General features: G+C 43.6%; 3 protein-coding genes and 1 long non-coding RNA gene across 4 annotated transcripts in view; 2 read left to right on the top strand and 2 right to left on the bottom strand.

The window, feature by feature from the left end:
- The window catches only part of LOC106809530 (leucine-rich repeat-containing protein 42-like), a 17,827-nt gene extending 12,712 nt beyond the window's left edge, over window positions 1-5,115 (top strand). Inside the window, exons 2-7 of the mRNA XM_014812624.1 lie at window positions 892-1,007; window positions 1,735-1,890; window positions 2,283-2,401; window positions 3,307-3,398; window positions 3,888-4,065; window positions 4,498-5,115. Coding sequence (XP_014668110.1) covers window positions 892-1,007; window positions 1,735-1,890; window positions 2,283-2,401; window positions 3,307-3,398; window positions 3,888-4,065; window positions 4,498-4,895 — 1,059 coding nt within the window. The 3' untranslated portion in view covers window positions 4,896-5,115. The remainder of the gene's footprint in view (window positions 1-891; window positions 1,008-1,734; window positions 1,891-2,282; window positions 2,402-3,306; window positions 3,399-3,887; window positions 4,066-4,497) is intronic.
- A 1,464-nt stretch (window positions 5,116-6,579) lies between these two features.
- LOC106809532 lies at window positions 6,580-8,246 on the bottom strand. Its single transcript, XR_001393882.1, has 2 exons — window positions 8,115-8,246; window positions 6,580-7,829 (listed from the first exon to the last, which is right to left on the bottom strand). It is a non-coding gene; the product is annotated as an uncharacterized LOC106809532 (long non-coding RNA).
- An 882-nt stretch (window positions 8,247-9,128) lies between these two features.
- LOC106809531 (DET1- and DDB1-associated protein 1-like) lies at window positions 9,129-13,986 on the bottom strand. Its single transcript, XM_014812625.1, has 5 exons — window positions 13,948-13,986; window positions 12,701-12,778; window positions 12,434-12,485; window positions 12,119-12,180; window positions 9,129-9,182 (listed from the first exon to the last, which is right to left on the bottom strand). Exons 1-5 carry the CDS (start codon window positions 13,948-13,950, stop codon window positions 9,153-9,155), a joined length of 225 nt encoding a protein of 74 aa, XP_014668111.1. The 5' UTR covers window positions 13,951-13,986; the 3' UTR covers window positions 9,129-9,152.
- A 230-nt stretch (window positions 13,987-14,216) lies between these two features.
- The window catches only part of LOC106809528 (COP9 signalosome complex subunit 2), a 15,895-nt gene continuing 13,709 nt past the window's right edge, over window positions 14,217-16,402 (top strand). The window contains exon 1 of the mRNA XM_014812623.1: window positions 14,217-14,276. Coding sequence (XP_014668109.1) covers window positions 14,223-14,276 — 54 coding nt within the window. The 5' untranslated portion in view covers window positions 14,217-14,222. The remainder of the gene's footprint in view (window positions 14,277-16,402) is intronic.

Genomic DNA, 16,402 nt, shown 5'->3' with positions numbered 1-16,402 from the left:
GGTAATTTGAAAAAAAATTGATATTGTAAGTGCCCGCAATTTGAATGTGCGCCGGGCTTTAGTTGCGATTTATCAACGCAGTTATTTAGTAAATTTGCGTACGATTTCGCGTACGCAAGCAAGGTCGTTTTAGGTGCGATTCATCAAGCTAAAATTTATGTAAACTTTTGCGTAATTTTACACGAGCTGACGAGGTGCCGTAAACCATTCGAAATTTCCGCAGGTGTTTCCAGCATACCGCCGCATGCATTATTTTATTGAGAAAACATTATAAAATTACTACTCGACTAAAAATAAATAAATAATTACCATACTACACAGACAGGCGGCGCCTTTGACGCTTCTTTTGTCATAGCTTGGAATTGTTTTCGTTATAAGCAAGTTCGTTCTTTCTTTTTTCTTATGTTCCTTCTTTTTTTTTAAATCATAGGGGGCAACCGCCCCACCTGCCCTCCCGTGATGCGTCACAATTTCACGTGTTTTTGTATGTTTGCAACCATACTTTTTGGCTATTCTTTTTTTTCTTTCTTTTTTTTTGAATCTCAGGAGGGGATATTTGTACAGGCCATCCCCCCTCCTTCAAGAGCAGGGGGGATGCATCCCCCCCATCCCCCCCGGGATTTATGCCCCTGGCTGACACATTGTATAGACTATAGAGCTTTGTATAGCTGACACATTGAATTTTCCGGAAAAAGGTAGAACGGGATTAACATTATAATACTATAGTGAATTAGGAATATCGGAGTGTCCTGCTTTGGTCTTACGTATTGCTGGAATATGTTTGTTGATTGTACCGTACGATGTTGTTATTTGGTTTGTTATACGGTTGTTGTTGTTGTTAGTTGTCATTGTTGTGTATTGCCATGAGCCAATCACTTTTTAATTTTTTAGGTGGGGCATGACATCTTTAAACAAGTGGAAAGGTTGGGGATATTGCAGTCCCCGCACGAACAGTCACAGAAATGCCTGCAGCTTTTCCAAGAGGCATACCCACATCTGGTGCTAATGTAGGTTAATCTTACACCTAGCTCTACTAAGCAATATAGCTCTGGAAATGCTGTGCCAAGAGTCGTATGCAGTAGTATTATTGGGTTTTACTAGTATAATTAAATTATGGAATAAACTTCTCCTTTTACAGTTTTTGTATCAATTTTTAATTTTAAAAATTCATGTATATTTAGCAACAGAAATTAGTCACAGCAGTGCATGCACTTAGATGTATAGTGATATAAATTGTTGCATTTGTCAACGTAATTATGTATGATTTTTTTATACAATCAAACCTGTGTTAGTAGCCACCTCTATAGAACGGATGGATACCTATCCACGAAGGCCCCTTTTGATATTTCTCTCGAGTAACCCTTATATAGAGGTTTAGCTGTAACAATAATTTATGTGGTATTGTAGTCATAATCAACGTTATGTTGTGACAATCACAATGGCATGCCAGTGAGACGTCAGGAGTAAATAAAAGGTGGACATTCCAGTACGTTTTAGTCTATATCTCCAGGTTGTGAACGTACATTGGAAGAGTGTTTTCGTTTGATGATAGGTGAATTTTTATGGTAAGATTAGGAATTCATATGCAAGGTGAGTTTTCAGCTAAAGTTTATTGACTCACGTGTGATATATCCTAGGTAGACTAAGGCTAGTAAATTTCGACTCTCCTGTGCTTTGGTACGCCTTTCTCCCCCCTTATTATTTACTCCTGTTATGTACGTTTCATTTATATAGCAAGCTGAACCTGACGTCAGCGACACGGGTGGTGGATGAATACTTTGATCACCTGTCACAGTTTACCTGTCTCACAGAGCTGAGTCTCGCTGCCTGTCGGCTAGGTGATCAACACGACATGCTGCAAAACATCGCACAGATACTGAGGCTGCACAGGTGCATGTACCAGAACTTATAATACAACACATGACTCAGATACTGAGGGTTACACATGTCAATGTTTTCAATAAAGGAAAAAAGTAGATTCAGGAAGATAATAGTATATATGGGAATAGTCATTGGAACCTTGCAAATTGTGTTTGTCTGGCCCACGAGAGGCACTATTTTTATGTAAACCAAAACCCACCAAATACTTTACCTAAACTTAACACTAACTGTACCCCTAACCCTACCTCTAATCTCAACCCTAAGTCTAATGATTATTGAGTGTAGCAGGCGCGTCAAAAGATAAACGGCCCAAGCTTCGGCTAGCTCTCGCGGCGGGCACACGCAGCGATGCCCTATGTACAATCACTCATATTTGTAGCCTCCCCCCCCCCCACACACAGGATGACGCATCTGAGTTTGGAGGGGAATTGCCTGACTGATGCCGGCCTGCAGAAGCTGACGTCACCGCTGCGCATGTACGAGCGCGGACACAGCAGCCTCACCTACCTGGATCTAAGTGGTACGTGCCGGGGTAGTATGTTAGACATCCCCCCTATGGCATATGCCCCCCCCCCCATACATTGCGCATGGGCATGTTTAGCAATCTCTAATAGGGCTTTAGGTGCATTGGGTATGTGTATGGGAATTTTACTTTTATTGTCTGTAACAAATTAAAATTCTAACTCTTGCGGGCAATGTTAAGCGTGGACTGAACTGTCAAATTTTGCACTTATACTATAGTGCCATGTATGCTGCATTATATTACATTTTGATTTTACACATGAAACAAATACACTGCCAAACTGAGCACAGTGGACATCTGTGCTTTACTCTTGAATGGTGGCAGTCAGTCAGTGAGCAGTCACGTAGGGAGCGAGTGCAGAGAAACGTAGATGAAGTGGGCGAAGCATGGGACAGGGGAATAGGGTAAAATGAGCGGGCTGCAGGTTTAAACGTAGTAGTCTTTGTCACACCCCATGCCAGTATAAATTACATACCGAACATCAGAACGTGACAGCAACATGACGTCGCAATCAATTCAAGTGTCGTTGCCGGCTCTCTAATTTGCGAGTAGTCGATTAAGAAGCTGCTCGTTAGACGCACGGATGCTCGACCGTGTGGGACGACGAATGCTAAACGACGATCTGTAGACCCAGCATAAATAATTATACCTGTGGGACAAATAGGGGGCGCTTTCGACCACTTTATATTCACAGTGCACAGGTCCTCTTGTGCGATTGTCTCTTGCTGAGGCAGTCTTGTGTTTATTATTCGACTGGGATGCTTCTCGCATGTGTCGTAGTGTTCAGTGACCGCCGAGAAAGCCAGCAACTAAGCTTTTATGAAGGTCTTCCCAGCGGAGTCTGCGATCGTCTCGCGAGCCGAATGCTAATTTACGAGCATAGTCTTCGTTTGTCGTTGCAGGAAACGAGTTTATCACCGATGTGGGTGTTAAGTGCATCGCCACGGCGATGAGAAACCTGCAAACTCTGCTACTCACGGGGACGAGCGTCAAGGTAATGCTAGCGATGCCATGCCGCCCAGCGTAAAACAGCGGCCTGTTGTCAGAAACATCGTAATGTTAAGATTAATTTTTGTTTTGGGAAAACAGGCCCCAAGAGGTGCAAAGCTCTTGAAATCACGTTGTCGGATTTCATTCCAACACGTAAAATAGAAATATATTAATATATTATATAATATAATATAACATGTATATATAACACAGAAATATATAAATATATACTTAATGTAACATAAAATGAGTGAAAGCTACATGAGTACAATATAAATGACTACAGCTAGACAAAGACAGCAGAATAGCTGTCTAAAATGTCGCTTCAGTAAATATTTTGTAGTAAAATGACCTATTGTTCCTACTGAAATACGACCGGGTTTTCAGGTGAAACTACATTAATCAAGTAATCAGCAGATTGGAAATTCCGAGTTTTGCGATGAAGGTAAAGTCGCGATGGAGATATGCGTCAATGACTGCCCTCTTGTTTTAGGACAGTGGACTCGCGACTCTGTGCGGAAGGTTACGTCTGCGGCGGGCGGGCTGCCCTCCCCAGCCCCACGCGTTCACGGACGAAGGATGGGCGGTGGCCACTGTGAACGACTGGTCACACCTCTGCTCACAGCAACACAGCAGCAGCAGCAGCAGCACTAGCACCGCATCTAGCTTCTGTATGTTTGAGGCTCTCGCAAATATCTCTCGTTCCATTCGTAGATGCAAGCTGTAGTAGACTTGCGCAGGAAAACCACAGTCAAACCTGCAGTAGCTGGCACTGCTGTAGAACAGACACCTGTGTATAAAGGACACTCTATTTTGATATTAAGTGCCAGTTGGACAGTGATACCACATCTTTATCATAGAAACCACTGTCTATTAAAGATTTTTGACTTTTCAATTCTGTCACCCTTATACATAGGGTTGACTTTGTAAGTGTAGTATTTTGTGCAGTACACATAGTGGTTGGGTAATATAAATTTGCAGAGGTTAGAGAAAAAATTTTAAAGTTCAATTTTTATGAGTAAATTTTCAAGACTCAAGGTCCACGCTGATTTCGGTGACTTGTTTTCCTTAGTCTTAAACAAGTGAACATGTCGTGTTCGTAGATCGCAGAAGGAAAGCGGCCGATGTTACGTCACATAGATGTCAACTGAATCATCAATCACACGACATCATCGTTCTGATCCGTGACGCGACGGACAGGGAGGTGCTGCCCTCTGCATCACAACCTGCTCATTCTAGCTGCACGAACAGCGACACAACTCTTGATGCCCAACCTAACATGAGCGCAGTTGGCTGCTCCAGCCCCCCTGCACTGTTACCATGCCAACATCGCGAGTCACGCAAGAGAAAACGAGCATGCAAGTTTCATCCACGGGACATACCGCCTGCACAACCAGGTGGCGCTACGGATGATGAACTCTTGGCCATGTACAGACAAGCGAAAAAAACTGGAGAGGGTAAAGATTCTCTTTGGAATGCGATGAACAGTGACACCTGGTGAGAACGAGAGGAAGGCTTACAGAATCAGTACAGTTCGTGGATAGAAGATTCAAGGATACAAAACTTGCTGAAAAAGTTCGCCTAGTTTACCTAGCTCTCCATATTCTGTGACATTTGTTTTTTTGTGCCACATTTGTTATCTGATAAAGGACATTAGGTAAATTAACTTTCCAAAAGTGTTTTTGACATTGTCTAACATAAACCATATTTATTGTGAGTCTGCATCTGGTGTTATTTTCTCGTGTAGACTGAAGGCTGCAAGTGTGATCAATGATGTTAAATTCGATATTAATAACGTACAACATGACACACGTAAGAGCTGAATAGGTTTGAACAACATTTTGCCGTATTTATCATTGATATAACATGCACGACGCTGACATATAATAACATAAGTGCACTTTCACGCCATGGTAAATTCCCTGAAGACAAACCACAGTAATCCACTCCTCGAAAATAGATCCGTAATAAACCACGTGATGAGTCCGCCTGGCCGGCTAGCCTCCCAACCCACAATCTACTAGAGCATATTCGACGGAAGCCGAGAAATGTTGATCGGTTAGAGTTCTGATACAACGGTGCGGCCGCTCGATGTTTTACCTACCGTCACGTGATGATCGCGTGCCCGCCCCACCTGACACGGACAAGAACTGTCTCATTATCGCTGCTACAGGGCCGGTAATGGTCGGCAACCCATCCGGGCTCACCAGACACGCTGTCCCACCTCCCACATGGAATGCTACGATGACTGATACAGAATGCATACAGAAGACATATATATATTATTATATATACAATGGTCTACACTTTGCATCAGAGTCTTGTGTGTGAGGGATGCATGTAAACTGGTGACCAGTTGTCAGAAACGTGAGTAGTTGTGACATCACAAGTCTAAAATGTCAAAAATTTGACATTTTAGGCTTGACAATAGAAATGACTACTCATCACGTTTATGACATCGGGCACTTCTCGTTTTTAGACAACATATGAGCTGCGAATCTTTAACTCCCTAACTCTCTCCTGCCGCCCGCCTCCTGTAACACCTACAGATGAATGTATTCTTGTGCAGGTGTGATATCCACACAGCTGTAATCTACGTTGCGACCTCGGCCACGGGGACCCATAAACGTCCGAATGTGAAAGCGTACGTGGAGACGTTCCTGCCTACAGTCGCTGACACAACACGCAGCAAACTCGTGACATGGCGACTCGGTCTTACACGAGGCGTAGATGTTACGTCACCGCTGCCACCAGTGTGGGGGGGGGGGGGCACAAACACCGTCGATTCAGCGAATAATGTGGGCAGTAATGTCAAGATACATGTTTCATACAGAATATCAGTACCTCAAATGGGAAGTCAGCACCTCCGTTCTAAATAAAACTCGTAACCGAAATGTAATGAAATAAGAATGTATGGAATTGGCAAACGGAGCAATAAATAATATAAGAGGTAAGCATTATGAAACAATTCTAAAGGCTGGCATTAAAACTTGCAAATGATATGTAGTGCTGGGTTTCACATGTGCTAGTTTACATTCATTTGTTTTTGCCTGTACTATAATATACACATGCGAGTTATTTGCACATGATCTGGCAAATTTTCGCATATTATAAAGTCGCAGCTAAGTGAATGTGAAGTCAATGTGACATTTTGAGTCATTAAACATGCATAATGTACTTTCCCATAAATAAAATTGACAAACGTTTAATTGCATAAGAAACCAAAACAAAACTAACAACCGAACTGCATTGTCTGACGCGTGACACATAAAACCGAAATACATACATCTTGCGTGCAATGTATGTGTTATATCCACGATGTGTTCCCTAGCCTAAACACAGCTCGCCTTTTCATGGCGAATTATCTTGATTACATAGCGCATACTCTTGACCTTTTTACAAACCTCTTTATGAAAGCATTCGCGAGTCTACATACATGTCTACCACAACAATGACGCGAACAAGCATTATTATTATTATTTGATTATTTGTCCCACAGCTGATAGTGACGATACAACCCAATACCAGCCTGATCTCTTTTTATACTGTTTACCTCCATTGTATTCTAACAACAGCAGCGAGCTGTGACAAATGCAAACGAGTTTTGAGAGTGCCATGTCCCAGGAGAAGAACCATCTGTTATCACCAGACGACCCGTAGCGACACTTATAGACACAGATAGTAACTAAACAATGAGGCAGGGACGCGTTGTCAGAAACAAAATAAATGTCTTAACATTAGTCTTAACATTAAAACTTTGTCATATAGATGCGGTAAACTAACGAGTTTCTCATACACACTGTATAAAGGAACAGTCTACGAGAAAAGGTAATGTCAAGACTAATGTTAAGACTTATTGTATCTGACAACGGACCCCAGGTATCTATCTGTGCGTCTCCATCTTGGTTAATAGTTTGGCTCATAGAAGCTGCAATCTAGGATCTAGATCGCCACTATACGGCTAGTGGTGTGGAGCGGGCGTGCTACTCCTTTCCATCAAATAACATAACAGCATTTTCGCTCCACAATTATAATTATACAAAATAATATAACACATACACACATATATGTGTGTATGTAAACTGGTCGTCTGTTTTTACAGGAGAGTAATCACAAAGAAACGTATTAAGCAATGATGCGTGGTGCATGCATGTCTGAGGCCCCTACCTTACACTACCTATGTAGCCCTTGCTCTGTCACAGGCCTAGCCCTACATATGTAGCCCTTGCTCTGTCACAGGTATAGCTCTACCTATATAGCCCTTGCTCTGTCACAGATCTAGCTCTACTTATGTAGCCCTTGCTCTGTCAAAGGCCTAGCCCTACCTATGTAGCCCTTCGCTCTGTCTCAGGTCTAGCTGTATCTATGTAGCCCTTCGATCTGTCACAGACCTAGCCCTACCTATGTAGCCCTTCGCTCTGTCACAGGTCTAGCTCTACCCATGTAGCCCTGTTCTCCACTCTGCCTGTGGATACATACGTAGTGCTGCAGTTCCCTTCGGTATCAAGACAGCAGTCAGCGATGTGTCCCGCGCATTTCTACCCGACGTCGTGTCAGCCGCGCCGCTCTTGCATTCGTAATGGAAGATTCAAACACCTACTTCAGCTAGGACTTCCCGACGACAACCCCCCCCCCCCCCGAGCGGGAAAAAGGTTTGGTCCACATGGGAAGTGCACCTGCACTTACCCGGCTTCTGCTGACACGTATTAGTTTGTAACACAGTAACGCGGCGGAGATATCACAGTGATAGCGCTGACAGACGCATCACACGCTAGCTAACCGTACATCACTCCTCCGGCAGATAGGGGCAAACAAGTTGTACGAAAAGACAGTTTAAGACACCCGATTCCGGTCTTGGCACACCCACAGTTAAACGTCGGATCTAGGTTCGTCGGCAACCAATTGTTCTGGCACGAACCTGCGTTGAACGTTCAACTTGACCATGCTTTGACAACATTCACAGAAAACATCATCTCTCTCATAGCCGAAAACTCGTTTCTACGGCTCTTCCGCTATGGACGACCCGAGAATCAAACTAGTATCAAACCAGTGAAAGCGGTTCGGGGAAACGTGAGGTTTATATTGATGCATTAAGGCTAGAGCAGATCTGTGATAAGAATTCGCAAGACAACGAGCGCGATGTCTCGCATCGTCCAGAACTGATCGGCGAGACAAAATTCCGTTACTTTCAATCCAGGGGGTCAATAAATGTTCACAGTATCACCGTGGTCCTCTACCCGATATACATCTCTTCTACACATCAGAATTGAAAACAAGCACATGCGCTAACATAAACACAATTATGTAGCAAACACATGGCGGACAGCAATCGTAGGCAACATAACGCCAAAGCGCATCGCCCTATGATTTTCTTTGTAACAAACTCGCGTGCACGTCATAACCAATATAAGCCCTCCATTTCTCAACATCTGCACAAGCGCGACTGAAGCAGAACCGATAGTGCGACGACGAGATATTGTGCTTGGCGTCAGGCCTTTCCGCCCTGCGTGTTTTCACGGACCGCTGACACCGCTAAACCTCTTATAAACACGTGTAACTAATCGAGCGCGAAATGGACCACCGGACAGCCCGACCGGAGTCGTGCGAACAAAGTACGTACGACATCGAGCAACGATGGAGGATGCTACACAGGATTCCTGCATCGCTATGACGACGATGGACGAGCGGCCATCTGATGAGCGTTCTAATCGCAGTTGCTTACTCGCGGAGACGTGTCGGGCGAGTCACCTAGGTTGCTTTAGACTGATCCCGCTTCTTCCTGAGCATTCTATGGATTAGCAGAAAAGCACATCCTACAATGGGTGTCAACCGCCAGCACCTGCGCAGAACTAATACAGCCGCCCACACATAGCAACATTCAATCACCGGACATTTCACATCTTCTTGCATGGTCATAAATGAGAAATGAGACGTATAGCTAACTACTGACATTGATCAGTGTTATGAGTCGAATTTCATTGGAATAATAGGCAAGTACTATCTTACGGCATTTAAGTGGCCATCAATAAAGCAATCAGATAAACATTTCATCTTGCTTATACTTGTCTACACATCAATAATTAGCTGAAGGACATCATGTTCCTCAATCATCCAACTATCGAGCCAGTGTGTAGTGAAGTCCGCACCTCCCCCCCCCCAAGTCGAGTTCGCGCCCCCCCCCGAGTCCGCGCCACCCGAGTCCGAGTCCACACCACCCAAGTCCGAGTCAGTTTTGATAAAAAAGGGGGACAGACCGACAAGGCTGCTCACTTCTATGTATGTGTTTGTTCAAGCAAGTGCGGCAGAGCGACAGCGCTCACTGACGGCAGGTGTTCTGATGCTAAACTCACTGGCAACGAATCAAGAGCACCCTCCCATCGCGCGTTCGCTCTCCCTCTTGTCTCTCATTCTTTCTCTTTCGCTCTCTCGCCTTGCTCTCTCTTTCCGCTTCGCGCTCTCTTCTCTCGCCTCTCTCTCTTCGCTCAATCACACTCTCTCTCTCGCTCAACATCACACTCGCTCTCTCTCTCTCTCTCTGCTCTCTTCCCTTCACGCTCTCTCTCTCCCCTTCTCGCTCGCTCACTCACTCTCCATCGTTGTTCTCTCTCTTTCTTTGTCTTTGCTTCTGTCTCTTCTCTCTGCTTCTCTCTCTCTCTCTCGCTCCTCTCTCTCCCCGTCTCTCTCTCTCTTCTCTCTCACTCTTTTCGCCGCCTCTCTCTCTCCACTTCTTCACTCTCTTCTTCTCTCTTCCTCTCTCCTCTCTCTCCTTCTCTCTCTCTCTCTTCTCTCTCTTCCACTGCCTCTTCTCTCTCTCTCTCTTCTCTCTCCTCTCTTCTCTTCTCTCTCTCCTCTTCTCTCTCTCTCTTGCTCTCTCTGCTTCTCCTGCTCTCTTCACTCTCTCTTCCCCTCGCTCCCTCTCTCTCGATTTTCTCTTTCTCGAGGTACGTAGCGCTTCCGGCACGAGGCTGAGCGACTGATTGTCTATACGAATGTCTGATTGTCTATTCAGACTGATCTGTCTATACAGATGTCTGATTGTCTATCAGACTGTTGTCTGATGGTCTTCTAACCTAGCAAGCCCGTTTCGTGAGCTAGCAAGGCGGTAACGTATTTATATAACTTCACATAAATTTTTATACTATATGTTAATTCGCGTGGCACTCCGGCAGCCCATGTTTATACTATGTTAACTCGCGTGTTCCCAGCAGCGGCCAGCAATGGTTTGAAAATTATGAAAAATTGCTCTAAAAAGCTGCTTGTCGCGCAGACAAGCTACGCGACAGATCTACTTGTCCTCCGTGAAATGGACAAGTAGCAGACAAACGGATAGCCCTTATTTCGAACACTGGATGGTATCAGGAACCTTCCAAAGAATGTTTCGTTGGGATCGTTATGAAAGTTGCCACGAGATGCGCGCGTATCGTTGTGTCTTAAGATTAAAGATGGAAGCTCCCATACGTACGTAGTATAGCAACAACTATTTGCAAGACAGAATAGGTAAGGCACTCATCCGCTTTATCTACGCAAGCCCTACAAGCTGAAATAGAGAGCTGCCACCTGTAACTAATTAAGCAGGCAAACTAACACCGTACTATCACCACCACATGCACTGGCAGTGGCCACTGGCAGTGGCATAAAGTTACATGTAACACACTGACAGTACAGAATGCCATGAATTATACGATTTAAGGAGCATAAACTTCTTCAAACCAAATTTAGCTTTTGAAATTTCACTGTGACATTGTAGCCTCATACATGCAGGCAAATATGTATACGATTCTATAGCAAACCCGGCAGTCAAATTCTTTCTAACAGTAAACAAATCCATTTTAACCCTCCTCTTGAGGTCAAAAGGTTATCCGACACTTACTCTTCGCCATGTCAGCAGAAAGTACATTTTCATGGTCCTTTCAATAAATCATAAAAATGCTAGGTCACTGCTGAAACAAAAAAAGTTTCCAATCGCTCCGTCAGACCATGTCCTCAGAAAATGTCTAAAATCTGCCCAGTGCCCCATTGACCTTTGACCTCCAATTTCAGCACAGTGATGGCTTTTCCTACCATGATGCTATAACACTGACTATCACGAGCCTAGGTCGAGCGCTGTTTAGATTTGTGCCGCAATTCTGCATTTCCTCCCTACTACCTTAAGGTAAGGAGGGAATGTTCCCCTTCTTTTACCCTCTTGACCTTTGACCGTTTGACCTCCAGCTCGACATCGCCAAACTCGTTTTGACGATCCCCCCCGAAGTCCCGAATATCGTGACCGTACGTCGAGCGGTTAAGATTTGTGCCCAACTGTTGACGGACGGACGGACGGACGGACGCATGCTCATGCGATTCTACAAGCTGCATCTGACTATGTCAGATGAGCTAAAAATGGGGGGTGTCTCCTGCCCCCTGGATCTGTCACTTGTTTGTATTAGGTAGGAGTTTTAGTTTTCAATTCTTGTAAACTGCGTGTTTACAATATGTACAGTTATGTACTATGTAGTGGCCTCGACCCGAGTTAGAGTCCGAGTCATTGCACTCCGAGGCAGAGACCAAAAGAAACCGGCATCGAGGCTGGTCTCGAGGCCAAGACCAGCCTCGAGACCTACAACACTGCTATCTAGCCTTAGTGATTTTAAGAAATTACAACAACCTAATCATTGATTTCATTATCTATTCATCCACTCGTAGATACATATGAACTAAATTGTGCATGTGTAGTAATTACATTACCTTTTTGTCCCATTGTTGATGGAGGTAACGCAATAAGATATTTGTCTTCTCAGTTGTTATCACTGAAATAATCACATACATGTTGTACGTACACAAATTCTGTTTAATCATGCAACCTGGGAGTTATCACCAAATCAAACACATTTTAAAATTTTATCATAAGTATACTGTTTATCAACTATTCATAGGGAGCTTAACAGTAGAATATCGTTGGCATACAGGCCAGAGAGATTTACTTAGAATCAGCCTTATGGATTACTCTGTGATGAATATTTAACTACATATGATCTTTAACTACGTATATAAGTTCTATACCTTGTTCTGATGGGTGGTCTTTTGTTGAAATATACACTGATGGCTTTTTACTCTAAAAGAAAATAATTGTATGGTTTTACTGTGAACTACCTAAAATATCATTTCATATATACTGTTGTCACATATACATTTCATGTGTGCATAGAAATCTTGATTGTTTATAACCTCCACAAGACAGTGTTAATTAATGTGTCTCTAGATCAATGGTCACAACACATACATTTCATAATGCATGCACACAAATAGCAAATGTATGTATATACTTACAGATTTAAAAGTATTATCAGTATGGAATTTGCTAAAGTTGGAAGAATTATGAACTGGTAAGCCTTTCAAAAAGTCTGCCTGAAAAATAGAATAAAAAGAATATATCATACATGCGTGTATATGGCAGATATACAATTGCTACGTAGGAATAAAAAAAAAGGATATTCATCAATCCTTTTCCCTCTAACCATGACACTGCCTCATAGTTGAAAAGTTATATTGCAATTATTTCTATAACAAAAAATATAGTAGGTTGTAACCGTATAATTATGAGAATAAACAAATTTACAAATTACACATGTGTATATGCAAACTATGTTTATGAATAATATATTATGGTGTTTCTCAAATAAACAAGAAAATCAGGTGCATAAAGTAACATGAATGAAGGTGTTACTAAACAAATATTTATGGAATAACACTTATTATACAGTGTAATTCAGCTATAATACGCAAACCACATGGGAGTGGGAGGGGCCGTAAGTGGCAATCACTATGTATAGTTTCAGACTCTGTAACTGTAAGTTATTCACTTATTGCCAGTGTAAGGGGGTCAGACGTTTATGAATTTGAATCATTATAGATATCGCAAGTACTTTGTAATTCTGGCGTTTCAGAACCGTCAGTGTTGCAAATATATGTTAAAACACAAATCATGGCATGATTCCAAAAATGTTCTGCCTAGCTCAACAATCGAGTTACTCGATTGTAGTGCTAGTAATGCTCATAGCGTCTATATGTCCCCCAGGGTACGGTCCGGTATACCGGAACGTACCCTGGTAAGTATCTGATATGGTTAAGGTTAGGGTTAGGGAGTAGGCGTAGGCGTAGGCGTAGTTGGACTCTCTAGACTCGTTAGTGGAGTAGGCGAGGTACGGTCCGGCATATTAGATAGTACCAGCAGAGCATATAAATCACGTTGATTTATAAGCTCTGGTACCAGGGTACGTTCCGGTATACCGGACCGTACCCAGGGTACGTTCTGGCAGTACCCTGGAGGACATAGACCCTCTCAGCGATAGTAGTATTTTGTGATTGAAAAATTCGATGGAGTCCGCACGCAGCCACCACGTCAACACTATATAATAGTATATTGAGAGCAGCCCTGGCTTAATTTTCACCAACGGATGACAGTGGATTATCAAAGACTTCGTCGCAATGCAAATAACACGATGCTATATCCTGATTTAACTAGCAGAATTATAAATTAATGCAGAAACGACGCAGTTATTTCGAATCATTCTTACCATCTTGACTGTGTGTGATTTCCTGTTCTGCGTGTAGGTGTCACCACTGTTCAAGCAATGGAGAAACATAAAATCCGTGTGGAAAGCTTACCCTATAAAAAACAAAAATTTGATATACTTAAAAATATTTTTTACTAGATTTATTTGATTTTAATCCGTATTACGGTTATTATCAACAATATATATTTTCAGAAGTTTGCTTAGCGCAATAATTTTGCCCCTATAGTCGATTTTACGTAAAGTTCATAACCCTCGATTTCCAGCTACATAGCATCATGTCGGACATGGATGATGATTTTATGTGCGCCGATGAAGAAGATTATGATTTGGTATTAAATAATAACTTAACTTTCTTTTAACATTAGCATGCTTCATGTCATTACCGGAAGGTTTATTGATATGTGATTTTTTTTGCTCATAGCGCTTTGCTTTACACCCGTTTTCCTACTTCTATACAACTACAAGTACAAAAATGCCGGCGAGACCTAGTTTACACTCGTACTCGGAGTCATACTAAATCTAGTAGTAGTAGTACTAGTAGTACGATTGTGCTTCACAGGTCTAGCTCTACCTATGTAGCCATGTTCTCCACTCTGCCTGTGGATACATACGTAGTGCTGCAGTTCCCTTCGGTATCAGACAGCAGTCAGCGATGTGTCCCGCGCATTTCTACCCGACGTCCTGTCACCGCGCCGCTCTTGCATTCGTAATGGAAGATTCAAACACCTACTTCAGCTAGGACTTCACCGACGACAACCCCCCCCCCCCCCCGAGCGGGAAAAAGGTTTGGTCCACATGGGAAGTAGCACCTGCACTTACCCCGTTCTGCTGACACGTATTAGTTTGTAACACAGTAACGCGGCGGAGATATCACAGTGATAGCGCTGACAGACGCATCACACGCTAGCTAACCGTACATCACTCCGGCAGATAGGGGCAAACAAGTTGTACGAAAAGACAGTTTAAGACACCCGATTCCGTCTTGGCACACGCGCACGTTAAACGTCGGATCTAGGTTCGTCGGCAACCATTGTTCTGCACGAACCTGCGTTGAACGTTCAACTTGACCATGCCTGACAACATTCACAGAAAACATCATCTCTCTCATAGCCGAAAACTCGTTTCTACGACTCCTTCCGCTATGGACGACCCGAGAATCAAACTAGTATCAAACCAGTGAAAGCGGTTCGGGAAACGTGAGGTTTATATTGATGCATTAAGGCTAGAGCAGATCTGTGATAAGAATTCGCAAGACAACGAGCAAGACATGTCTCGCATCGTCCAGAACTGATCGGCGAGAACAAAATTCCCGTTACTTTCAATCCAGGGGTCAATAAATGTTCAACAGTATCACCGTGGTCCTCTACCCGATTACATCTCTCTTCTACACATCAGAATTGAAAACAAGCACATCGCTAACATAACACAATTATGTACAAACACATGCGGACAGCAATCGTAGGCAACATAACGCCAAAGCGCATCGCCCTATGATTTTCTTTGTAACAAACTCGCGTGGCACGTCATAACCAATATAAGCCCTCCATTTCTAACATCTGCACAAGCGCGACTGAAGCAGAACCGATAGTGCGACGACGAGATATTGTGCTTGGCGTCAGGCCTTTCCGCCCTGCGTGTTTTCACGACCGCTGACCCGCTAAACCCTGCTTATAAACACGTGTAACTATCGAGCGCCGAAATGGACCACCGGACAGCCCGACCGGAGTCTGCGAACGAAGGTACGTACGACATCGAGCAACGATGGAGGATGCTACACAGGATTCCTGCCATCGCTATGACGACGATGGACCAGCGCCATCTGATGAGCGTTCTAATCGCAGTTGCTTACTCGCCGAGACGTCGGGCGAGTCACCTAGGTTGGCTTTAGACTGATCCCGCTTCTTCTGAGCATTCTATGGATTAGCAGAAAAGCACATCCTACAATGGGTGTCACCGCCAGCACTGCCAGACTAATACAGCGCCCACACATAGCAACATTCAATCACCGGACATTTCACATCTTCTGCATGGTCATAAATGAGAATGAGACGTATAGCTAACTACTGACATTGATCAGTGTTATGAGTCGGAATTTCCATTGGATAATAAGGAAGTATCATCTACGCATTTAAGTGCCATCAATAAAGCAAATCAGATAAACATTCATCTTGCTATACTTGGTCTACACATCAATAATTAGCTGAAGGACATCATGTTCCTCAATCATCCAACTATCGAGCAGTGTTGTAGTGAAGTCCGCACCCCCCCCCCCCCCCGACGTCCGCGCCCCCCCCCCCCGAGTCCGCGCCACCCGAGTCCGAGTCCACACCACCCAAGTCCGAGTCCAGTTTTGATAAAAAAGGGGGCACAGACCGACAAGGCTGCTCACTTCTATGTATGTGTTTGTTCAACAAGTGCCGCAGAGCGACAGCGCTCACCTGATGGCAGGTGTTCT

This window comes from Priapulus caudatus, unplaced genomic scaffold, assembly GCF_000485595.1.
Source record: "Priapulus caudatus unplaced genomic scaffold, Priapulus_caudatus-5.0.1 Scaffold361, whole genome shotgun sequence".
Classification (NCBI taxonomy): domain Eukaryota; kingdom Metazoa; phylum Priapulida; class Priapulimorpha; order Priapulimorphida; family Priapulidae; genus Priapulus; species Priapulus caudatus.
Note: the sequence above shows the minus strand (reverse complement) of the source record. Positions and strands in the feature narration are given on the sequence as shown.